This window comes from Cydia pomonella, chromosome 4 (genome assembly GCF_033807575.1).
Source record: "Cydia pomonella isolate Wapato2018A chromosome 4, ilCydPomo1, whole genome shotgun sequence".
NCBI classification, from domain to species: Eukaryota; Metazoa; Arthropoda; class Insecta; order Lepidoptera; family Tortricidae; genus Cydia; species Cydia pomonella.
This window is the reverse complement of record NC_084706.1, coordinates 8,580,069-8,606,916: the sequence shown is the minus strand read 5'-3', so window position 1 is coordinate 8,606,916 and position 26,848 is coordinate 8,580,069. Positions and strand designations below refer to the sequence as shown.

The 26,848-nt window shown below is 40.1% G+C and overlaps 1 protein-coding gene across 1 annotated transcript; it reads right to left on the bottom strand.

Annotated features, from left to right (window-relative positions):
- Positions 1–24,751, bottom strand: LOC133517005 (cysteine--tRNA ligase, cytoplasmic). The gene is made up of 12 exons (XM_061850109.1): positions 24,629–24,751; positions 24,276–24,461; positions 23,655–23,921; positions 23,301–23,517; positions 14,454–14,664; positions 13,547–13,779; positions 12,288–12,521; positions 7,090–7,225; positions 6,444–6,649; positions 3,578–3,740; positions 2,098–2,294; positions 1–1,683 (listed from the first exon to the last, which is right to left on the bottom strand). The coding sequence occupies exons 2-12, from the start codon at positions 24,455–24,457 to the stop codon at positions 1,552–1,554; spliced, it is 2,178 nt and encodes a 725-aa protein (XP_061706093.1). The 5' UTR covers positions 24,458–24,461; positions 24,629–24,751; the 3' UTR covers positions 1–1,551.
- Positions 24,752–26,848: the final 2,097 nt, after the last annotated feature.

Sequence of the window (26,848 nt, the reverse complement as noted above, 5' to 3'; positions counted from 1 at the left end):
TAATATCCCAATACTTTTTATTGTAAGTATAAAATTAGTTAAAATTCGATTTACACAAAATCAACTGTTTCGTTTACTTAATGCAACGCATATGTAGGCAATGATTGTAATACTGTTTAGATCTTATTTTCCATGGTCTTATTTGTATTTCGTTTAAGTGAAGGTATACGAGTATAGCATGTACAGCGTGAAATGTGAACGTTATTTGAATGTTGTTTTTTCTTTATCAATGGTTATTTGATTCAAAGCACTGTTGAAAGTTCCTTCGCAATTGCAATTATTGCTTTGATATCGAGCTTTACTATAGTTTGGCCCAAGACTGTCTCATTTCAAACATAGAGAGAATCATACTGCCTTTGTCTTACGCTAGTACAAGTAACCAAAAGAAAGTATAATTTTCCTGGTTCTTAGTGACTGACAAGTAGTATTTGCCATACTATACCATACCATTATTTGTTGTTTTAAAGCCCGTTGACATTACCATAATATTTACTAAGAATAAATTAATTTTCTTCTTCCTAACCACAAACTGATACAGCCAGTTAATGATATATATGAGAATGAAATAGTGACAATTAAATGCAGGTCTGCGCATTCCATCGCAGGCAACTGCGGTATACCTTGGTTCTAGTTTATGAAAATCGTTAATTATAAGTAGGCACTTCTTATTCCGCCGCGTTATATTCATTCATCATTTTACCACGATACATTTTGATATTGCTAAACAATTACTACTATTATCAGAAATAATTTGACAGACAAGTTGTTTGTAATATGACGTACTAAATTCTGAACGGAAACATATGCGGCTGCAAACAAGTACCCACTTTAAACATAAGCTTTGAATTTTAGACTTTGTAGATTTATAAGCAGAACTGGTGAACCAGTCATTTAGGATACAAACCACGCCTGGAGTGGGCTGTATCTGTTGCCAATGGTTGTATTTAATCCCAAATAATGAAATTGTGGCCCAAAATATAAAAAAGATGACATCAGGTAAACTATAGTTTGTGAGATCTAAGTTCACACTTTTGAAAGTTTTCTGTTGAAGTTTGTAGTGATGAGGCTTAGACGTATTGTTTGTCAAATCTAGCGATTAACGAATTAGTCAAATCCGAATCGATTTTACAGCCGATTTTTGCATGGTTGTATTATTTGTTTGTATTGTTTCGTTTGTACTATAATTAACCTTTTTTCAATCGATATATGAATCGAAACGACAGACTCGGCCACAACACTGCTTTTAAAAAAGAAAAGACATAGTACTACACATATAATATTTTACGATAATTTATCACGCAGTGTGAGTTTTAAGTACATGACAGCCCTAATATTATTACGGGATTATATTTATAATTTCCATGGGTCATGCGCGTTTACGTTATATGGGCGTTGTCATGTGTCAAATGTGTGAACTTAGATGTCGCAAACTATAGTCTGACTAGCAGACTAGAATACCAAGACATCTTGCGGTTGACACATGCCATTAGAGAGAATGCAATTTCAGTCTCTAGGCTGCAAAGTCGCGCTTAAAGTATGAAGGAATCAATTCTAACCACTGGTAGCGTTGAGGGAGGCTAAGTACTCGTTGTATTTCTTCTCCTGAGCTTGTTGTAGCTTTTGCAGCTTTTTGACGAGTCCCTTGCTCAACTCCTTACCTTCGTGATCGTGTGTTGGAATACCCTATAACAAAAACAATCCGGTTTATGTATTTATAGGTTGGATCGACCATAACCGTTGCAGTGATTAAGAAACGTCAGCAGTACTATACATCCCACACTAAAAATAGCGAGCGTAATTACTATTGTTATAGCAATCACATTTCAATCATGTTATAAAATGAGTTTTACTGTCAAAGTCAAATCCCAAATAGGGTCTTGTTAATCCGGAGTCTTGACCGAGCGAGCGAAGCGTCCGTAAAGGTCGCTTTTTTTCACCGATTCTCGTAAAATTTTATAATTTTGTTATAAGTATGGACTTTATTTGTCAGTTCAGTTTTTTTTAATTCAAAATAGCATTTTTAATTCATCGGGGTTCGCGACGTCTACAGCTCACGGGGCCACTAGTTGGCAACGCTATAAGATGTGTAGTGCCCACCTTGTCGTCGAACTGCGAGTACTTGTCGAGCTCCTTGCGGAACATGTCCCCGGGTGGGACCTTTCTCTGCTCGTCCTTGAGCCGCTGCGCTTCGGCGAGTTCTTGCTTCTTCTTAAGCTTCTCTGCTTCTATTCGTTTTTTCTCTTCTTTTTCTCGCATCAGTTCTTCTTTGCTGACCAGCTTCACCACTGTGCGGTCTGCGTGAATAAAGAAAAAAGTTATTTTAATGTTATTTTAAATGTAATGTGTCTCGTTGATCGTGACATGACATTTGTACTGCTAGTGTACTAGGGGCGATTAACTTTAGCTAGGAATACGCCAAAATATTAAAATGAAGTACATCGGAGGCCCGCGCTGTACAAGCGAGAATAGACTATGTCTTCAGACACAAAGCTCACCGGGCTTGTCCTCGAGCCGCACGCCCAGCTCGGGCAGGTCGACGTCGCGCAGCTGGTCGCACAGCGCCGAACATCGGCGGCCTTGACCGCGCTGTACAAACGAGAGTAGACTATGTCTGCAGACACAAAGCTCACCGGGCTTGTCCTCGAGCCGCACGCCCAGCTCGGGCAGGTCGACGTCGCGCAGCTGGTCGCACAGCGCCGAACATCGGCGGCCTTGACCGCGCTGTACAAGCGAGCGAGTAGACTATGTCTGCAAACACAAAGCTCACCGGGCTTGTCCTCGAGCCGCACGCCCAGCTCGGGCAGGTCGACGTCGCGCAGCTGGTCGCACAGCGCCGAACATCGGCGGCCTTGACCGCGCTGTACAAGCGAGAGTAGACTATGTCTGCAAACACAAAGCTCACCGGGCTTGTCCTCGAGCCGCACGCCCAGCTCGGGCAGGTCGACGTCGCGCAGCTGGTCGCACAGCGCCGAACATCGGCGGCCTTGACCGCGCTGTACAAACGAGAGTAGACTATGTCTGCAGACACAAAGCTCACCGGGCTTGTCCTCGAGCCGCACGCCCAGCTCGGGCAGGTCGACGTCGCGCAGCTGGTCGCACAGCGCCGAACATCGGCGGCCTTGACCGCGCTGTACAAGCGAGAGTAGACTATGTCTGCAAACACAAAGCTCACCGGGCTTGTCCTCGAGCCGCACGCCCAGCTCGGGCAGGTCGACGTCGCGCAGCTGGTCGCACAGCGCCGAACATCGGCGGCCTTGACCGCGCTGTACAAGCGAGAGTAGACTATGTCTGCAAACACAAAGCTCACCGGGCTTGTCCTCGAGCCGCACGCCCAGCTCGGGCAGGTCGACGTCGCGCAGCTGGTCGCACAGCGCCGAACATCGGCGGCCTTGACCGCGCTGTACAAACGAGAGTAGACTATGTCTGCAGACACAAAGCTCACCGGGCTTGTCCTCGAGCCGCACGCCCAGCTCGGGCAGGTCGACGTCGCGCAGCTGGTCGCACAGCGCCGAACATCGGCGGCCTTGACCGCGCTGTACAAACGAGAGTAGACTATGTCTGCAGACACAAAGCTCACCGGGCTTGTCCTCGAGCCGCACGCCCAGCTCGGGCAGGTCGACGTCGCGCAGCTGGTCGCACAGCGCCAGGACATCGGCGGCCTTGACCGCTCGCGCTGCGTCTCGGACACGCGCTCGGAATGTGCTCAGGGCTTCTAGGTATGGCATCACCACATCCTCTAGCTGTAACAATATTAAATATTTATTTTTTTAAACTTGCAATGAAATGTTCACATGACTTATTTCAAATTAGGTCCAGAAATACCACATATCCGGTGCCATGAGTGAAGATGATATGTAAAGAAATTTCATACAGCCTTCTTTTGTTTTTAAACGTCAAATTGTGACACGTCATGCAATTCGACGATCAAAAAACCGACGATGAAATTCTGCCAATACGCTTTTTTTTCTTTTTTGTGTTTTTATATTATTACTTGGTGGTTACTGAAAGGGAAACAAACTTTTTTTTTGCGCAACGACGCACGGTGTAGGCGTTACAGCCCCGTCCCACGCACTGAATAATCTATCGCATGAAACATGGACATTAAACAATCATCATCATCTTCATATTTTTATTATTATTTCATTGCAAGTTTGAGAAAAGCTCTATGCCAATCTCGGCGAGAAACGGGGTTGCCGGCCGCGTGTCCCTATCCGGCATCGCTACGCTCGGCCGTCTATATCTACTTACCCTGCAACTCTTCGTTTCCCGGCCTCTATTGCAGTGTACTATTTCTACTACAGCACTTCACTACAGTGATATCTAAATCAACTGCATTAGAAACGCGGCCCGTGGGGCGAGCCAGCGCTTGTCTATAGGATCATAATAGCAGTATAATAATGAATATTCATACGATATAATATAAATGTTATATTTTTTTAATGCCAAGTTCTAGGCAAAGATCTACAAACCAAATATCAAATAGATTTATTCTTGTATAGTTAAGTATTTAATTTGATTTTATTTATCATTTGAGGTATATGCTGATTGTGTGCAACGTTACATAATAGGGAATATTAGTATTACGCAAAACTCTGCGTAGAGAGCGCCACTAGCACATACTGAGAGCCACCTATCGGGAAACATAAAAATCGAAATTTCGTTATCTGCCTCTCTAGTTATCACTCTTGCATATTCGAGCGATAGAGGAGATAACGAAATTTCAATTTTCGCGTTTCGCGATGGGCTCTCCGTAAACAAATCGCTTTGATGCATCAATGTCATAGGGAAAAAATCTCAAAAAAACGGTTTAAAGCATAGCATGTATAAATTACTCTAGGTTTACAATATGTGCTAGTGTTGCACTCTGGCGGTAGAATATTGCAGAAATACCCTTATTAGGTCTTAAAATTCTCGGGCCTGTCTTTATAAAACAGGACTTCGTCTCGTTCTTAACTTCAGCCCTTGAAATTGTAGAACACTTATTATGCAATCTACATCTTCTTTTTACTGAGGCATTTGCTTCTTTGTGCCAATAAAGAGTATTCTATCTATCTATGCACATTTTGTACAAAATATTAAAATATATTCAGAATAAATATAACCCATTTTAAAAAAACAACTCTTCTGCCAAACTGCATGACAGTTTATTGGCAGAGGGACTCCCTCAAAATATAGATGGGTAGACTTAGCTAAATGGCTAGTTACTCGTTAAGTACATCTTATTGCTTATGGAGGTAACTTCAATTTGATTTTGCTTAAGAGAAACATTTTCATTTTAAACTTAAACATCCTAATCATTTACACTCCCTTATACGGTATTTCATTATACAATTTGAGGACCTAATACTTCCTACTTCTTTTTTCATAATAATTATTATCACACGACGGAACCTCTAACGTTTTCTAACTAATGTTTATTGTTAATCTAAAGCGGTATATGTAGATTTTAAATTCAAATATTCTACTATAATTGATACGTATGTTTCTACGTAATAACACAAGATTGAGATCAGCAATGATTTAAATCGTCTTAACGACAGTTACAATACACGTCGATATGAGAGGACGCCTCGTCAAAAACAGAATAATCTAGGTAATCGTCCTTCAGCGCTTCAAGGCTCATTTAATTAAACGAATCTACATTATTGAAGAGAACTCCGAACGTGTGCATTAATGTAACAGTGATGTACTCACACAGACGTCGTCGCCGTCTCCGACGGGGAAGCCGATGCCGCCGCGGGGCCCGCGGACGGCGCCGAACACGTGCAGCAGGTCGGTGACTACAACAGTGATGTACTCACACAGACGTCGTCGCCGTCTCCGACGGGGAAGCCGATGCCGCCGCGGGGCCCGCGGACGGCGCCGAACACGTGCAGCAGGTCGGTGACTACAACAGTGATGTACTCACACAGACGTCGTCGCCGTCTCCGACGGGGAAGCCGATGCCGCCGCGGGGCCCGCGGACGGCGCCGAACACGTGCAGCAGGTCGGTGACTACAACAGTGATGTACTCACACAGACGTCGTCGCCGTCTCCGACGGGGAAGCCGATGCCGCCGCGGGGCCCGCGGACGGCGCCGAACACGTGCAGCAGGTCGGTGACTACAACAGTGATGTACTCACACAGACGTCGTCGCCGTCTCCGACGGGGAAGCCGATGCCGCCGCGGGGCCCGCGGACGGCGCCGAACACGTGCAGCAGGTCGGTGACTACAACAGTGATGTACTCACACAGACGTCGTCGCCGTCTCCGACGGGGAAGCCGATGCCGCCGCGGGGCCCGCGGACGGCGCCGAACACGTGCAGCAGGTCGGTGACTACAACAGTGATGTACTCACACAGACGTCGTCGCCGTCTCCGACGGGGAAGCCGATGCCGCCGCGGGGCCCGCGGACGGCGCCGAACACGTGCAGCAGGTCGGTGACTACAACAGTGATGTACTCACACAGACGTCGTCGCCGTCTCCGACGGGGAAGCCGATGCCGCCGCGGGGCCCGCGGACGGCGCCGAACACGTGCAGCAGGTCGGTGACGTAGCGCGCGGCCGCCACGAGCAGCGGCGCGGGGCGCGGCGCGGCGCGGCGCAGGAAGCCGTGGCACGCCGCCACCAGCTCGCGCAGCGCGTCCAGCGCGCCGCGCGTGTCGATGTTGTCTGACATGACATAAAGCCCGCTGTTACTGAACACTAAGTCCGTCAAACTCATTTGTCAGTAGAAAAGGCGTGAATTTCAACGTTTGTACGGGAGATCGGCGGGCCTACGTTTCTCAAATTTGGGATAAAACGCAATTTCATTAAAATTTCCACAAGTATTTGCTAGTACGTATAGATTCAATTTGGAAATTATATCACATCTTTTGTAAAACCTGCACCTAGAATCGTAGACGTATAACATGTTGTGATTCTCAGACAGCTCTCTATAGTATTCGGTCCAAGCTCATTGGCCGAGCCCTCGATGTACAAAAGAACAGCCAGCCGGCGAAAGCAACAATTCGATTTTTTTATAAAGTCATGCTACATAAATCAAATCATTACGAAGCAGTTAGCTTATGACTGGATTATCCATCGTAATGGGACAGTCGAGGCATATTTACCACAGAGGGCAGCGTGGACTTGATCCTTGGTGGCCTGCAGCTTGGCGGCCAGCACGCGCTCCTCGTCGCCCCACGAGCCGCCGCAGCCCTCGTCGTAGCCCGCGCGCATCGCGTCCTTCACCGTCAAGAAGAATTCCTGCAACAATTAACTCAGGTCACGGCTCCGTCAGCAAACCTGGGGGCCTACCGCAAACCACTTAATTCGTATTTGCCTCTCTATCGCAGAATGTGCAAGAGAAATAGAGAGGCAAATAACGAAAATTCCATATTCGATGGCCGCCTAGGCTCTGTGAGACTGTGACTGACTGACCTAATTTTTAGACCTTGATCTACGGTTGCTAAGCGTCTGTACAGATATAAACCATGAGTAAATAACAAACTAAACATAAATTTATTTTATTTGTATCGCAACCAAATGAGACGCAGAAAAGCCCACAGATCATAAATGATTACAACTGGTGCTTAAGATCCGGATAGGGATATCCGTCAAATATAAGATCCATTAAATGTGTCATGGAGCTATAGCAGAATTCATTTTCAAATGAAATTATGAATAAATTCGGACATTATGTCAACAAATATTTTTACATATGTACATACATTTATTTTATTTTATTCAAATACTACAGCACATAACGCTATGTATCACGTCACGCAGTAATTTGGTAAAATAAATACGAATACTAAAATGTAATTAGCACAAGCGCGGATTGTTGCGCGGATCACTTCCCTTTTCCCTTGTTCCCTATCTTCTGTTAAAAGGAATACCTAGTTATTTCGTTTACAAAGGGTCAAAGTTGTTGTTTAACCGCTCGTACTTATATTGATACCCGAGCAAGCGAAAGATTCTAAAATTGAACCACGAGCGTTGCAAATGGTTCTAAAAGTAGAATCTTGACCGTTGCGAGGGTTTCAAGGCACGAAGGTTAAACAAATTTTGCCACCGAGTGAAACGTAAAATTTTTCACCACACCAACGCGAGGAAAATACTAACTGTAAAATATCAACCAAAATCAAAACACATGAAATCTAAATGAACGTTATAACATATTCGCAAATCCGAATACACGACCTGCCTTTGCTGGGGCACCTGCGTTCGATCTAACCATCTACTCGTACCTTTATCTGACGTGACGAATTTTTTTTTTCTTATACCACGATACGATGGTGGCAAACAAGCATACGGCCCGCCTGGTGATAAGCAGTCACCGCATTCTATGGACGCCTACAACTGCAGAGGTGTTACATGCGCGTTGCCAACCCTTTAAAAACCTATACACTCCTTTTTTGAAGAACCCCATACTGTAGACCCTCGGGAAAGCCTCGGAAGGAGCTCATTCCATATCCGGAGCGACCGCGGGTGGAAATTCCTCTTAACTCGCGTTAGATTTATTATGGGAATAATTTAACTTAGCCAATTCTAATTTTTAAAATGGAGTCCTATGCGGGTAGTAATTTAATGTACACTGAAATAAATGTCATATACTAATAAAAAGTGACCAAGGCCTCCAGTGACCTAGGCTGGAATCGAACCAGCGTCCTCTGCTATCACCACCCGCCAGCAGGCACCTACCGCGACTTTATAATTTATACAGTAGTGTTTCTACTTGAAATAAAAACAAATTAAAATATTTTTTGAAAATAATTTAATTTGTAATGAATCTAATACATCTAATGAAGGGTGCGCTAGAGAACTGCGGTCTGAAACTAAATGTTGCGAAGACCGAGTACATGGCATGTGGCGGCACGCACCCCGACCCCATAAAGGTAGGAGACGAATATGTCGTGAAAACGAATAAATTCAAATACCTTGGTTCCGTGCTGCACGAATCTGGTGAAATCGATCACGACGTCCAAGCCCGAATAAGTGCTGCTTGGGCAAAAGGTGTCATCTGCGACCCTAGGATACCGGTGAAGCTAAAGGGCCTTGTGTACAAGAGCATCATCCGCCCAGTCCTACTATATGGTAGCGAGACCTGGCCTGTCCTCGGAAGACATGTCCAGCAGCTTCACGTCACCGAAATGAAGATGTTGCGATAGATGTGTGGCGTTACGCGAATAGATAGCATACGTAACGAACACATCCGTGGCAGCCTCGGAATCCGTGACGTAGCGGATAAGCTGCAGGAAAGTAGCCTCCGATGGTAGGGCCATATAAGCCGCAGACCAGTAGACTACGTCGGAAATAGATGCCTCAACCTCACTGTCCAAGGCCCTAGATCACGCGGCCGCGGTAGGCCTAAGAAGCGCTGGCTGGATGTCGTGACAGCGGACATGGACGAGCACAACCTCACATCTGAGGATGCCGAAGACCGGGCAAAGTGGGGAAGATTAAGTAGGAAAGCGGACCCTGGCGCTAGGCCGGGAAAACGCTAAGTTGAAGAAGACATCTAATAGTAGTCATTTACTGTTATAAACTTTGTATGGATGTACTCTGTCAGCTGTCAACAGCAACAGCTGCCGACACGTTTCAACCAGAAATGTCTCTGTTGACATGTCATATCCATAACAAGCTGATAATAAGATATTACTATCTGAATAGGCCTCCCAATTTCTCGGGTTCTTGGCCTAACCCGGACCTCTTAGCACTTAATTAGCCTGGGAATTACCTAGTACCTACACGTTTATTTGGTCATTATTTTACAATAATTAACAGAATTTCTATTACTTTTATACATATCGTCGGGGATAGTGCAATACCGCGTAACTAACAAATGCAGTAAGGTCCAATTACCTTGTACATTGTTTGAATTTCGAACTCTTACGACTTTGTTAGTTGCGCGGTATTGCACTATCCCCGACGATATGTATAGATCATTTTAATGCGGACTGAATGAATGAGCTAGATACTTTTAAATTATAACGTAAGCTTTTAAATTTGTGTAATTTTATTAAACCAGTATATACAAAATAAAAATGTTTCTCAAATTTAGTCGTGTAAGGAGTAAATGTAACTTATACTCCATTTTCATATCTTTATTGTGAGTTTAATTTACATTTTATACTAAAAACAGTCCTTTTTTTAACCTTTACAACTTAACCTTTTTTTGTACAGATCCGCATTATCATCATCTGTCGTTGTAGGCGGGCACGGCTGCTGGTTTGGCGCGGCTATCATGACCGCTGCTCAGCACCTAGGCACCTAGGCACTCCGAAACATATCGCGAGTGAGTAAAAATACGTGAGTTAAGCCGTTAAATTAGCTTAACCCATTCAGGGCCAGCGACTCAGCGTATGGGTCATGCTCAAACAGTTCCGCTGGGCCAGTGACTCACATGTGAGTCATGAATAAATTCTGATTCAAACATAAACGCAACGTAATTTGACGTAATAACTTACGTATCCACTAAGTTAACAACCATTTCTATAAGGTATATTACGATAAAAATTATAAACGCGTTTTTTTAATGAAAATAGAGCCTAGAATATTCAATTTTGGTTTACTATCAGTGCAATAAAGTAAATATACTGAAATTCTATATACATACGCATTGCAAGCAAACAGATAAATCCATATTTCTAAGATACCAAAAATGTGTATATTTTAGAAGTTATTAACATGGCTCATGGGTCACCGTGGCCTGGCGCTACTTGTAAAAACTACAAATGTTTCCGCAGCAAGCTAAAATGAACTTTATTGTCTGGTTTTAAAGCTTATTTCATATCGAAGCTGTTTGATACTGTACTATTTCATATCGAAGCTGTTTGATACTGTACTATTTTACAACAGATTACAGTTTGGATGATGGCACGCAACATTTACCAAACCGTAATATAATAATATTTTGTCTCACACAAAACGTAAGGCAACGAGGATTTTCCCCCACTGTACTTTTATGTCATAATATTTGATGATCATTGTAGTGCACCTTAGGCAATTATCTACTAACAATGATAACAACATAAGTGTATATACAACATAAGTTACGCTGATGATATGGTGCTGCTGGCTCCCTCAATCAGAGCGCTCAGGAAGCTCCTAAAAATATGTGAGCATTATGCGGAGAGACATGGGCTCAGGTATAACATTACAAAAAGTGAACTACTCATCTTCAGGGCTGGCAACAAGAAACTAGAGGAAGTTCCTAGGGTTGAGCTAAATGGTGCCGCCCTGAGGAGAGTAGAGCGGTTTAAGTACCTGGGTTAATGGCTCACCGAAAGCCTTAATGATGATCCTGATTTGGAACGAGAGCGCAGGGCGTTGACGGTCAGATGCAATATGCTGGTGCGCAGGTTTGCAAAGTGTAGCAATGACGTAAAGGTTACACTTTTTAAAGCTTATTGTCAGTATCTTTATGCTTGCAGCCTGTGGACCAGCTTCTCGCAGCGATCGTACAATGCGCAGCGTGTGCAATATAATAATGCGTTTAGGATACTGATGGGTCTGCCTCGGTACTGCAGTGCGTCGGGGATGTTCGCCGATGCCCGTACGGATGACTTTTACGCTATTATGCGTAAAAGAGCGGCATCCCTATTGCATAGGTTGCAGGGTAGCACCAACAGTCTCCTAAACGTATTTGTCGTGAGAGTAGACTGCCCACTGATGAGGCGTTGGAACCAACGGCATGAACCCAACGGCCCAACGCATCATCGAAATAGATTAGGTATGTTAATTAGTTTTAGGTATTTATTGTTTTGTTTATATTGTACTAACTTAGATATATAGGTAGATAAATAATAATTGTTGTATGTACTAACACTATATGAGTTTTTAGCTCGAAATAAAATGATTTTCAATTTCAATGATGTTAATATTCATTCTTTTTTTTCGTTTCAATATTACCAAGGCAGTTGAAACAGTCACCACTAAATAATATTGTATTATCATAATAGTGTGTGACAAATATTTACAACTTTTATAAAAATTATTTTGTTTTGTGTGAGGGGTAAGGCAAGGGACATGGGTCAAATTGAACTTCCGAGATTTGACCCATAAAACAACAACAAGCACAGCAAGTTAAATATGTAAAAAATAAAAATGTTTATTCCTACAAACTGCAACATAGTAGTAAAGTAGTAAAAATGTTGCATAATGTTGTTCAACTGGCAGGCTTCATAAGCGGCGATTTATTTACCGTACGCGCCAGGCCAGAGACTCATAAGCTGAGTCAAACATTTTAGCTAAAAACGGTTTGTATGGTGGCCCGGCGTATTGTGTACGCTCGACAGGTCTTGGCCATGAATGGGTTAATACTCACATTAAACATCTTCTCAGTCTGAATGGCCATCTCCATAGTATTGCTGGAGTAGTCGAGCGTCTCCTTCCAGCCGTGCAGCAGGAAAGCCAGGCGCAGCTGGCGCGCGCTGTACCGGCGCAGTGCCTCGGCGATGGTCACAAAGTTCTTCAGCGACTTGGACATCTTGCAGCCCGCGATGGTCAGGTGCCCGGTGTGCAGGAAGTAGTTCACCCAGCCGGGCTTGTCGAAGTATGCCTGGCGACAAATTGACTTATCTCAAATATGCGCGGTAATATTGTCTTTATGTTCCTGATATGTCATTTATGAATGCGAAACATCATGTTGTACTTGCTTTAATAAAACGCGCCGTCATAGTTTTTTTTTTCTTATATTCCGTGCCCCTTGTTCCTATCCAGCTTCTTTATGCTCAGCCTCTGTATATTTTATAATCTTATACCTTTAAACAAGCAATTCTTGTATATTTATATATTTCGGGGATCTCGGAAACGACTCTTACAATTTTGATGAAATTTGCTATATGGAGGTGTTCGGAGGCCAAAAAGGTTAGGCTAGGTGTTATCCCTGAGAAAACGCGAGGACGCATTTTTGAGTTTTTATGTTTTCCGAGCAAAGCTCGGTCTCCCAGATAACGTATTATTAAGTGTGCACTTGGATTTCAGACCACAGTCGTATAAGTTTAACTATTAATAACTCTTCGGTCTAAAGTAACAAATCAATTCATGACCATTCTTATCTCAATTTAAGCTAGTTCCTACTAGTTTAACTCCTCAATGTTAGACGAGGATAACATATACACCGTCCAGACGTTACAATTTTTCCACAATTTGACTAGATTGGCAATTAAATTAATTATGTGGAGTGATAGAAAATCAGGTGGCTTAGACGCAAAAACACCAGTTTTCAAAGTTTATTTGATTAGCAATTTAATTGTTTCGTGTGGACAATTTACAATTAAAAATAAGTCACTCTTTTTACACGTGTGGACGATGAGACTGATCGATCATTGATCGTCAATAGACGGGTCCACGCCGTCCAATGATCGATCAGTCTCATCGTGACAACTGTCAAAGGTGTGCGTAGGTTTTATCTATCTCTAGCTTTGTTTTATGAGGTTTGAAAGACTGGCATCCAGGCCATTAAAAAAAACAAGTATTTGACCCAATTCTAGGGATTGACCGCTAAAAACCTATGTCGGTGCCAACTGGAAAACACTTTGACTGGCCAACCCATGGAATCGGTCGTGCGGGTACGGGCATCACCTCACTCTGGGCCAGCTCATTGTCGTGGTGCGGGAACTTGAGGTCGACGCCGCCCGTGTGCACGTCGAGCGTGTCGCCGAGCACGTCGGCCGCCATGGCCGAGCACTCGATGTGCCAGCCGGGCCGCCCGGGCCCCCACGGCGCCGGCCAGCTCGGCTCGCCCGCCTTGCTCCGCTTCCACAGTGCGAAGTCGTTGGCGGACCGCTTCTCCGAGCTGTCTGCGCTGAGGTCGCCTGCAATTATTATTCACAGGTCACCTAAACTACTAGTCTAAGTATGTTATTGTTACATTCATTCGCCAATTTCTGTAGTATAGTAATTCAGAAAGTATAGCTGTAAAGAGAAGTAAAAAAGCTATTGTGTCCTACTTGCAAAAAACTACATTTTTTTACAGTGCAGGGTGGCTCAAAAATATGTTCACAAAAAATGTTACTGCAACATATTGTTAATCATTTTAACAAACGTTGTGTTTGTGTATTACTGCTTAGGGACAATATTTTGAAGACAATTAGTTTTTTTTAGTTAAATAATTGTAATTTTAACATTCCTTGTCAACATATTTTTGGACCACCCTGTAAACCTGCGGTTCACAAATTTTTTTAGTGACCTTTGGAAAGCGAAATATTTAACAGAGCCCTAAATTAAGAAAAAATCGGTTGTCACTATTGACCAGACATAGAAGAGCTGTTTACTGATATTTTATTAGCCCTCACAGAGACTTTGCGGAACCGTAGGGCTCTCCGTAGCATACTTTAAGAATGGCTGCTGTAAACTATCTTGCTTCTTACACTGACTCAATATTGGGTCAGCAAAAAGAATCAAACTCTATACTTTATTGTTTATTGGGTAGTAAGTACATGTTTCGGGATTAAGGCATTATATTATGATTATAATCGTCTAAAATTACCTTCCCCTTCTTGTAATGAGTTGGTGTCTCCGTATGCTTCTGGCACCAGCCGGGCATAGTGATGGTGCTTCTTGCTGTCAAACTCACTCACATTGAAATACACTGAGCCGTTTGATTCATAAGCTAGACCATTTTCAATTATCTTCTCTATAAACTTAACAATCTGTGGTACATATTCACTAACTCTTGTTAATACATCTGGGGGCAGGACCTGGAATGTAACACAGTTTGGGATTATTTCAGGATACAATATTCAATTACTAATTTTTATAATAATATTATAATATGGTCATTAATGGTATTGCAAATTGTGGAACTGGTACTATATTACTAGTATAGATATATACGGACATATAATATAATATATATACTATATACCAACGACTGGTCTGGCCTAGTGGGTAATGACCCTGCCTATGAAGCCGATGGTCCTGGGTTCAATCTCGGTAAGGCATTTATTTGTGTGATGAAGACACAAACTATATACAGGCTGTAAAAGGTGCCCTATTGATTTTCTGAGAAAAAATACACCAATTTTTGTTTCGTCGAGTACAGTAATACTCCAGACCAGAGTAACTTGGCAGAGCAACAATTGGCAGAATGTCATTACGCATTAGTCATTTGCAAGAGTAGTCAGTTATCAGAGCATTGATACGCATATTTACTTTTCATTGAAACACAATAGGTCCAATGATCATTCGGCACTAATATTGATTAGGAAAACTTCTCTCTTATTTATGGCTAAACTAGGACATGACTACACTAACCTACATAACAACTTTTAGTTTGAGCCTGATAAACATGGTTAACAAATTATAAAGTGATATACAATTCTGAATGAATTAATTTATAAAGTTGCCATGCAATTTTACGGGTGATGGTACAAAAAAAACTAGCACTTTTTTCGAAAATAATGATGTGCAAAATGTGAAATGTTATTCAACTAAATGTTGCTTAAACGAAAAGATTACTTTGCGAAATGAGAAATCTTTCAATAATAGTTCTGGTAATTTACACAAATAGACCAGCGGTTGAACAAAAATGGGTTTCGATAATATTAAAGTTTTTTCTTTTTTGATATGTCATTGGGAGTATGTTAAATAATACTTTGGTAAAAAGTTAGAAATTTTAAGGTTGAGCTTTCGGTTATATTTAAATATTTTAATTTTTGCTAATAACTAAGTAAATATAGAATTAAAGTTACAGAAAACTTTAGCATATCGAATAACACTTCAATTTATGTACAATTTTCAGTTTTTAGAAATCTGGAACAGCTGCTTTCTGGTAAACGTAAAAACACGAGTTATTTTGTAAATATAGAATTAGAGTTGCTGATATTGCAAAATTACGATATTATCGATCAACTTAGTATTCTAGTAAAAAGTTAGACATGTAGACAATGTGCTTGTCTAGATATTGATTTCAGGTTAAGCAGTATAGCTAATATTGAATTAAAGTTTGTAGAGTTAATAATAATCGATCATCAACAATGATCTCAGTTACTAAACAAAAATTTAGAAATATAAAATCACGGCGACACTCATTACTGATATGTATGCATTCCTTGCTTATATAAATACGTTACGTTTCAAACGCGCGGCAAGTTTGCGCGCGCCGCGCGCTGTGGCAGGAGGCAGCGAACAACGGTAGTGGGGAGCGGGGTGCCCTTGACTGCGTCTACGGTCCATCAAAAAAATTCCTAAAGCGTGTTTTAAATTAATAGCAATAGAAATTTGTTATTTTGTTGTTACTATAATAGGTATTGCCCGCGGTTTCGTTCACGTAGAATTCGTTATCGCGTTACATGAATATTATTTATTTATTTAAACTTTATTGCACAAACAAAAAAAAACACAAATGGCGGACTTAATGCCAAAAGGCATTCTCTACCAGTCAACCATTGGGTCAAATAGAGAAAAAAAAAACACATTCTCATACAGATGACCACCCATCCTTGTACCATTTTAAAAGCCAGTTGCAGCTTTTCTTTCCCGATTTTTTTCAGATGTTTGGACTTGGTATTTTCCTCGCGACAGTTATTTGTTTTAAGGGGAATGTTGTTGTTAACCGCTAATGCTAATATTGATAACCGATAGTTATATAGAGATACGTTATAAGGTATATGCACCCTCATGTTATTTATTTCTGATAAGAAATAAATGTAAGACAAAATTCACAGTGATACATTTCAAGTAGGTTGCCTTGTAAGATTGCGTACGGATAGTTTTTTTGTTTGTTATTTCATTGTATGATATATCAAATGAAAGCTTATTTGAAAGTTGCCGTATTAAAAAAGTTGGTCCAGTTAATGGTCGCCTAGATTAACCGATTTTTATATAAAATGTAGGCAACCATGGACTGGACCAACTTGTTAAAAAGGTAACCTAGTACAGTTAGTAATATAGTACCTGGGCGACCGAGCTTTGCTCGGTTATAACTATTTATTGTAATATGGTGGTGATAATCTACATAAACTTAAAAAGTTAAATGTGAACTGACAATTATTATTATTTACAATCGATTTTAACCTTACAGCACTTGTCACGGAGTAACGCCATCTATTGTCGATTTCTCTTATTACATAGGTCATTTTTTTATAATATATATATATATATATATATACAAGAATTGCTCGTTTAAAGGTATAAGATAAAATAACTTTTCTTTTGTTATATCATGTGCCGTTTTCGTTTACACACTAAAAGCACAGTGTAAAAAGTAACAGTGGGCAGACGCCTTTGATGTTTGCGTAAATGCCGACACCGCTCAAGGTCTCCGTACCTACCTAGGGTTATCACAGACTTACACAACTGCCCAAAAGAGGATGGAAATGTTTTTAGTTTTCATGTTGTATGATGTATGTGTACTAATTTTACAAATGACGTCCATTTTGGAAATAAAGATGGCGGACGTCACTTTTTTGAAAAAGTCGTCATGGGTGTTGTTTTCTGGGTTTTTAGGGATGTGGATTTCAAAAATGGCATCTATTTTGAAAATAAATATGGCGGACGCTACTTTTTGAAATGGGTGTCGATGTGTGTAGCCGTGATATCAACCACCTGTAATTCTAAAATGGTCTCTATTTTTGAAATCTGCACCAACAAGAACCGCCAAAATTGACGTCATTTTTGTAATTGGAACCCCGAGGAACCTCGGAGATGACACCCATATCGATTTTTAAGAAAAATTAATGTCCGCCATTTTGGATTTCAAAATAGACGTCATTTTCGTAATCGGAATCCCGAGGAACCTCGGATATGACACCCATATCGACTTTTAAGAAAAAATAATTTCCGCCATCTTGGATTTCAAAATGAACGTCATTTTCGTAATCGGATCCCCGAGGAACCTCGGAGATGACACCCATATCGATTTTTAAGAAAAATTAATGTCCGCCATCTCGGATTTCAAAATGAACGTCATTTTCGTAATCGGAACCCCGAGGAACCTCAGAGATGACACCCATATCGATTTTTAAGAAAAATTAATGTCCGCCATCTTGGATTTCAAAATGAACGTCATTTTCGTAATCGGATCCCCGAGGAACCTCGGAGATGACACCCATATCGATTTTAAGAAAAATTAATGTCCGCCATCTCGGATTTCAAAATGAACGTCATTTTCGTAATCGGAACCCCGAGGAACCTCAGAGATGACACCCATATCGATTTTTAAGAAAAATTAATGTCCGCCATCTCGGATTTCAAAATGAACGTCATTTTCGTAATCGGAACCCCGAGGAACCTCGGAGATGACACCCATATCGATTTTTAAGAAAAATTAATGTCCGCCATTTTGGATTTCAAAATAGACGTCATTTTCGTAATCGGAATCCCGAGGAACCTCGGATATGACACCCATATCGACTTAAGAAAAAATAATTTCCGCCATCTTGGATTTCAAAATGAACGTCATTTTCGTAATCGGATCCCCGAGGAACCTCGGAGATGACACCCATATCGATTTTTAAGAAAAATTAATGTCCGCCATCTCGGATTTCAAAATGAACGTCATTTTCGTAATCGGAACCCCGAGGAACCTCGGAGATGACACCCATATCGATTTTTAAGAAAAATTAATGTCCGCCATTTTGGATTTCAAAATAGACGTCATTTTCGTAATCGGAATCCCGAGGAACCTCGGATATGACACCCATATCGACTTAAGAAAAAATAATTTCCGCCATCTTGGATTTCAAAATGAACGTCATTTTCGTAATCGGAACCTCGAAGAACCTCGGAGATGACACCCATATCGATTTTTAAGAAAAATTAATGTCCGCCGTCTTGGGTTCCATAATGGATGTCATTTTCGTAATCGGCACCCTGGGGACTTTCAAAAATAATGAAAACATCAAATACTACATGATACATATACAAACAGAAGCAAGAAACAATTTCTTGCTTTTTAAAGTCTTAAACTACTCATAATTTCTTAAAATAAGTTATAAAACATGTCCGCCATTTTGAATTTGAAAATTGATATCATAATTATGATATATTTTTGTTTACACTGAGACAAATATAGCACATGTCGTATGAAATATTTTAATTGTGTGTTTTTTTTTATTTATTTTTATACTACGTCGGTGACAAACAAGCATACGGCCTGCCTGATGGTAAGCAGTATCCGTAGCCTATGTACGCCTGCAACTCCAGAGGAGTTACATGCGCGTTGCCGACCCTAACACCCTCCCACCCCTCGTTGAGCTCTGGCAACCTTACTCACCGGCAGGAACACAACACTATGAGTAGGGTCTAGTGTTATTTGGCTGCGATTTTCTGTAAGGTGGAGGTACTTCCCCAGTTGGGTTCTGCTCTAGATCTGGAATGACATCCGCTGTGCTGTGCCCTACCACACAGAGCCAGATGACATTTACAATGCCCATACCTCTCTTATAATGCCTGTGCTAAAAATGTGATTGCGAACTACCTGCAATAACTATACAGTACCTGGGCGACCGAGCTTTGCTCGGTTATAACTAACTATTTATTGTAATATGGTGGTGTATAGGTGATAATCTTAACTACATTCTTTTACTAAATTAAACTTGTCTAAAACAATAAAAATTAAAAAATTATATATAAAATTGAACATATAAAAAAAACAAAAGTTAGTCACCAGGCGAGATTCGAACCCGTAACACTCGTTTAGCAGTCCGCGTCTTAACCCGCTGGACCAGACGGACAGTGGCCGGCAACACGAAATTAGCGACCATATTCTACGTCGAAAGAAAAACGCATGAAAACTCGAAAACACGCGTTTTCCCAAACATAAGACTAATCTAGATCGATTGTTTACCCCCAAAAACCCCCATATACCAAATTTCACCAAAATCGTTAGAGCCGTTTCCGAGATCCCGGAAATATATATATACAAGAATTGCTCGTTTAAATTAAAGGTATAAGATAATTAGGCATTAAAACACTCGTGTGATCTTTTTAAGAAACTCACTTCGTTCGTTTTCTAAGCCCACACTCGTGTATTTTAATGCCTTTTATTATGTAGCAGTAACATAAACTACTAATATATGTTGAAAGTAAGTACAGGCGGCTAACACAATGGTAACAAAAGACAAAAGTTTTGAAAATGTAATTCTCATCATCGTCACTTGGCTGTACATTTGAGGGCCTATCGCGAACCACGTTCGACGTGTTACCTCTGTCGCACTTGTAAATTCGTACGTAAGTATGACAGGGAGGCAACACGTCGAACGTGGTTGGCGGTAAGCCCTCTGATGCCACCTCCATTAGTCTTTTGTACGCCGGTTTAGCCTTCGACTCAATGTATAATCTACACTTTTTATGGAAACGTAGTTCCTCCTTCCCGTAGAAATATTTAACTTTCCCATCACCAAGAAAGATTATTTGCTCGCAGTTATTAGCTGCTCAATTCCTCGTTTTTTCTCTGTTACTAAGACAGTACAGTACACATATCAAACATTTTTCACTCATTTTGAAGTCATAATAACTTTTATTCTATAATTAAATTCATGTAATGTCCGCATCTAATTTATGTGCACGATAAACAAACAAATGAATGATTTGAAAGAAAAGACAAACAGCGCTTGCGAAGCTGAGCGGGGGGCGCGGGCGGGGCGAGGTATCTATCGCTCACTAGGTCGGCTACGATAGGCTCCCTTGCGCCGAGCCGACATGTTGACGGACCAGCGCGGCGTGGTTATGAATTTCGCGCCTTTTTAAGTTGATTTTACTATTACAATGCAAGCTACACACAGATATTTCTTACTTTCCATAAAATGGCTGCATATATTATTTTATAGTAATAGACTTATCTCTACGGACTTTAATTCAATATTAGATCTTACAGGACAAAAAACGCATATTAATTGTAAAGCACATATCCTATTCTTCTAATTTTTTGCCTTGCCTATTAACTTAAGAATTTAGATATGATATTGTGGATTTTTCAAACTTTAATTCAATATTGACAAAATAATAAGCTAATTTGAGTTTGACAAAGTAGCACGTTGATTTTTTTTCTAAAAATTTGATAGCACAAAGCCTCATACATATTATAAAAGACGATGCTTAAATTTTGTACTTTAATTCAATATTCAAAATTCATCAATAAAAATACATAAATACCTTATTTATATCTAACGCTCGTTCTAAATTTCCTTCATATATTACAAATATGCTTAAAAATATGTCCCATACCAGATAAACATCACTTTTCACTCTTTAGAATTATCGAAACTTATAGGGCAAAAATCCGGTCCCACTATTGGTCTAAAAAGCAAACTGAACTGAATGTGAACCAAAAGTCTGCATCACATTAGTCGACCAACAGTTACTTCTACAAATAAATCACTCTGCAAAATGATGTTCGGCAAAATGTTGTTTGTGAATCAATAATCTGCTAAAAAATGTCAGAGAATCATTAGGTACCCGCTTTAAAACATATTGTATTCTTGTAGTATATAACTTTTTCTTAAATGTTTGATATTTTCAATTAAGATTTATGCAACATTGATGATCCACTACCACTGCCACTAATAATATAAAGATTGACCCCTAAAGTAAAGTAGTAAAGCAATAGCTCATATGTTACCATTATATTTCAAGTTCACCTCAATAACTAAAATGCATTAGTATTTAATGTTTTAAGGCTGAGCCCGTCATGTCAACTGTGCGTTTTACTGAGTACGATGTACAGGAGGCGATTAAAGGTATGAAGAGGGGTAAGTCGCCGGGTCATGATGGGCTCAGCATTGAGCACTTGCAAAATGCTGGCATTCATCTGCCACGAGTACTCACAATATTATTTAACTTATGTATTAACCATTCCTATCTACCATCAGACCTGATGAGAACAATTGTGGTACCAGTCATTAAAAATAAAACAGGTGATGTGTCGGATGTGAAAAATTATAGACCAATATCATTGGCAACCGTTGTGGCAAAAGTGCTGGACAGATTGTTTGACAGACACTTAGCTAAACATATTAAACTGAATGACGCACAGTTTGGGTTTAGGCCCGGACTTTCCACAGAGTCGGCTATTATGTGTCTGAAAAGCACTGTCCAGTACTATACTAGTAGGGATACACCAGTGAGCGCCTGCTTCTTGGACTTATCGAAAGCCTTCGATCTGGTCTCGTATGATATACTTTGGCAAAAGCTGACCAATGAGACCAGTGTCCCCGAGGACTTGATTGAGATCCTGAAGTTTTGGTACGGGAACCAGATTAACTCGGTCAGGTGGGCGGGCGTTCACTCGGATGAATACCGTCTGGAATGTGGAGTAAGGCAGGGCGGTCTGTCCTCTCCTAGGTTGTTTAACCTATATGTGAACCAGCTTATGGATGAGCTCAACAATGCCTATGTCGGATGCTCCGTGGATGGCAAATCCATAAATAACATCAGTTATGCTGATGATATGGTGTTGTTGAGCCCATCCATGAGTGCACTCCAAGAGTTGCTGGATATTTGTGACAGGTACTCGGTGAGACATGGGCTAAGGTACAATGGGAAAAAGAGTGAGGTACTTGTTTTCAAAGCAGGAAGAAAATTCTACAAAACAGTACCTCATGTGACCTTGGGCGGGGAACCACTCAGGGTCACTAAAACTTTCAAATACCTTGGTCACTGGGTCACCGAGGACCTAAAAGATGACCTCGACATAGAGAGGGAGCGTAGAGCGTTGGCCGTCCGCGGAAATATGCTGGCGCGTAGGTTTGCCAGGTGTAACAAAGACGTGAAAAAGACGCTTTTTAAAGCTTTTTGCCAATCGTTTTACACCTGCAGCCTGTGGGCTAGCTATACTCAGCGAGCGTACAATGCTCTACGAATACAATATAACAACGTTTTCAGGATGCTGATGGGGCTGCCACGTCACTGTAGTGCGTCGGGAATGTTCGCGGAGGCGCACACGGATGACTTTTTTGCAATTATACGCAACAGATTGGCGTCACTTATGCAGAGACTGTGTGGCAGTACCAATAGCATCCTGAAAACGTTGGCAGGTAAGATAGATGCACCACTGCTCATGCACTGGAATGGACTGCATGTGGCAGCCACAGATGCTGAGAAGTGGTGCATCTAGATTGCCTAGTTATATTTATTTTTTTGTACTTGTAGATATATTATTAGATTTATTATTATTATTTTGTCTGTCACTAACCTTAATTAATTTTAAGATTTGTTGTAAATACTAACAATTATGGATCTATTGTGGATTCGAATTAAATAAATAATTGAATTGAATTTAATGTATAAATGTAAATGACTTAATAACTGTCTTTGATCACTAACAATCACATTTTGGAAACTTAGCAATACATTATTTCAATCTTAGTCAGTATTGTATTTTTATCATACTTACATTTAAAGCTTTCATATCTTTATGAAACTCATTTTCCCAATATCTTGGTAATGTCGTGAATATTGCATTATCTGTGACTGTACTACCAAACTGGCTGTCTAACCACTCTGATATTGGGTCTTTTGCTGATGTTAGCAATGCATTCTTTGCTTCAGAAATCTTGTCATTCTTTTTAGATTCTACTGCTAACTTGAGATCTTGAACTGCAGTTGCTACACTGAAAAATTCAATAAATTTCTATTATATTATCTAAAAATGCACAATATTTTAACTTTACATTTCAAAGTGTTAGAATAAAATGCTGATGTTATTGAGTTATATGCCAATTCAATACAGCAAATTGAAAGTGCTTACTTGTCTAACATGTTTTGCATAGCAACCTTTTTGTCCGGGTCACCGGTAATTCTAACAATGTTCTCATAGTAATTCACCACAGATGTTGCATCATCTATTGTTTTACTCAAATCTCTCTCTTCTTTTGCATACTTTTGATATAAATGGTTCTGTCTTGCCCTTTTGATGATTTTGTCATCAATGTCTGTAATGTTCATCACATACAGAATATCCAGTCCAAAATAATTAGACATTACTCGTCTGAGAATGTCAAAAGAAATATAGGACCTGTAAAATATACACTTGTGTGAATTTATTTCTCATTAAAACTATAGACAATGTGAATCCAGAAATTAATGTACTTGTATAGTTCATTTTTAATAATTTAATTGACATAAAATGTAACATTTAATCTGTATGTATTGTATGATTTTTTTTTAAACTAAATGAAACTAGAAATACCAAGTGATAAGTTGACATTAATGTCACCTTGCTGAAAAGTGACTCAAGGATATAAGGATAATTCCTAAAAATAGGATATCACAAAACTTTGACTTATAGACTTTGAATATGGCGTGTAGATTATGCGCCACGTAATCAAAAAATAATACGTAAACAAATAATAATAATAAAAAACAATACCTGGCATGCCCCATGTGGGAGGCATCGTAGACAGTGGGCCCACAGGTGTACCAGTTGACCCTGTTGCCATTGGAGCATATAAATTCCTCCTTTTGCCGCGATAAACTGTTGTATAACCGTAACACTGGCCTTTCTTCTTTTTTTAACGGCCGTGACCAAATTGGCTGACTTCTTTTAGACATTGTTCTATCATGAAATTAAAAACCGCACCGTAAAACACTGTAATCTACACAAAATACTTGGAGAAATACCACGATTTAAGGTTACAACTTAAAGCAAAACTATAGAGGAAGATGTGCACTCTATATTCCTTGATATTAAATAATACAAAATCGCCACGGAGACAAACTAACCTCAGTATTCGTATAAAATCATGCTCCTCTTGCCGATTCCACGTCCAGCATTACATCCTGCCTGTTTGACATTGACAGTTATACAACTGTCAGCTGCCATCGAGTTCGCTATGCTCCGCGAATAACGAAGTTCGCAAACAGGGAGTATTACTGCAATGTTCTGCCGCCAGAATGCAGCACTAGCACGTATCTTAAACCATTGTCCTATATACAGAATGATTTCTGGGTCGTGATCCAGAACCACTTTTACTGAATCTATAAATGATTTACATTATCATACGGTAGTATTTGATTGAAAGATTGTGAAGATATGTAACCTCCTTTACATACGTTGTTTGCTTAGCTGATTTTTGGTAGTTGCCTAGCAAAATTGTTTGACATGTCTTCTTGACTCTGTTGACTTGATAGTATAAAATATTGAATGAAGTATGTTATGAATTAAAATAAGAGTTTAATTTCCGTGCACATGAAGAAGTTTTTACAAATAGAGTAAAAACAAACTTCATAAAGATAATTAGTTTGATCTTTATTATTTTTCAAGTAAAATTAATCTTATACGAAGTAATCATGGTCACCCCATGACTTTTGACATACGCTGTAAGGAAAGCGACAAGACGTCACATTGAGTAGGGTGACCAAACTGTATGCAAACATGTTTTTTTCTATTTGTCAATCTTGTCATCTGAAAAATAATCATAATTATTGGTGATAATAAATAATGAGCAACATCATTAGACTTCTCTTTGAATTCTGTGTGATGTCTTGTTCTCTTGCTCCACGACCCCGAAATCACCCTGTATTATACAAAGAGTAAAGTAAGATATTATACTACTCTTTGCCAAAGAGTAACTTATACATACTGTGCTTTAGGCCTTAAACCAAGGCTTAAGATATGGTTAGGCTTTCATGCGCGAGCGGCGGTGCGTTGTGTATATATTTGATATCTATACTACGCTATGCGTATATTAATTTTAAAATGTTGAACGATGATGCGTGTCTAAAATATTATTTATTGTGGATTTGTATCGGCTAGGCCACATATCCAGTATTCATGAAGATAGTTATCATGAACGAGTAGTAGATATAATATGCTGTCTAATTTATTTTTAAACTGGTTCATATTTTGTGCTAAAACCACATCTTCTGGGAGTATGTTCCAAGCCCTCACCACTCGATTGCTGAAAAAGTGTTTGTATGGGTTACTGTGAGACCTATGGCTTTCTAGCTTTAGGTGGTGACTTCTCAGACGGTTTTTGTTGTTGCGCATGAACATCTCTTGAAAATCCTTGAGGTCATAGTGCCCAGAAAAATAAATTTGTATAGAAATTGACGTTTTTTCTGCCTGTTGTATGTTTTTCGAATCAAGGTCTTTTGATCCTAAAATATATGAATAAAAATATTTATAATCTGATAATAACTGTTTTGTTACCTTTTATTTCGAAATAACTTCAAAATATTGAAATCATTATCTCTTTGAACAAATGATGCCTGTGATTTTGTTTAATATCTAACATAACATTTTTCTATTTGAGAAATGCTCTTTTAAAAACCTCACCCCAACAAGTAATAAACAAATATTCCGTCGCCGGGATTCAAACACAGAACCACTAGTAGAACTGGATTACTCTACCTATCAAAGCCCGCCAGGCTAAACCGGTTGTCAATTTTAGTTCTGAGATACAAAGCGAGCGCTACCAGTATAATCGAAGTTTAGAAAGGGTAATTTATTTGGATGGAGTTAACGTTCTTATCCTAGAGCGTATTGTATTCTTTGTTTTAACCCTTTTCCAGGCCGCACCAATCTACAAGGTTTTCCCAAAAAAAAAAACAAATATATTCCAATTTTTCAAGCTTTGATGATTCATTTGAAGACAAGTAACATTTCCTGAAAGTGTAATCACGTAGTGGTTATATTCTCTTTGGGCCTACCGGGAAACGCGAAAATCGAAATTTAGTTATCAGCCTCTTTGTCGCTCAAATATGCAACAGTGATAGAGAGGTTAGATAAAAAAAAATAGATTTTCTTGTTTCGCAGTAGATTGTCATCATATTGTCATGGATTGTGGTAGTGGCCTAGTGGCGTCCCCTACGCAGTTTCGCGTAGGCATTTTTCTCTGTTACTTATTACGCCTTGGTCAGAGTAAAAGATATATGCGCGCAATTTCCTTTTCCGAACTTCGGTGTTCGCGGTAGGCCTTCTGTGCTGCTTGAATTGCTTTG

Coding starts and splice junctions, on each gene's coding strand:
- LOC133517005 (XM_061850109.1), bottom strand. CDS start 24,457: ATGTCTAAAAGAAGTCAGCCAATTTGGTCACGGCCGTTAAAAAAAGAA. Junction 12,522..13,546: donor ATGAGCTGGCCCAGAGTGAG/GTGATGCCCGTA, acceptor ATTTGTCGCCAG/GCATACTTCGACAAGCCCGG. Junction 3,741..6,443: donor GAGACGGCGACGACGTCTGT/GTGAGTACATCA, acceptor ATATTGTTACAG/CTAGAGGATGTGGTGATGCC.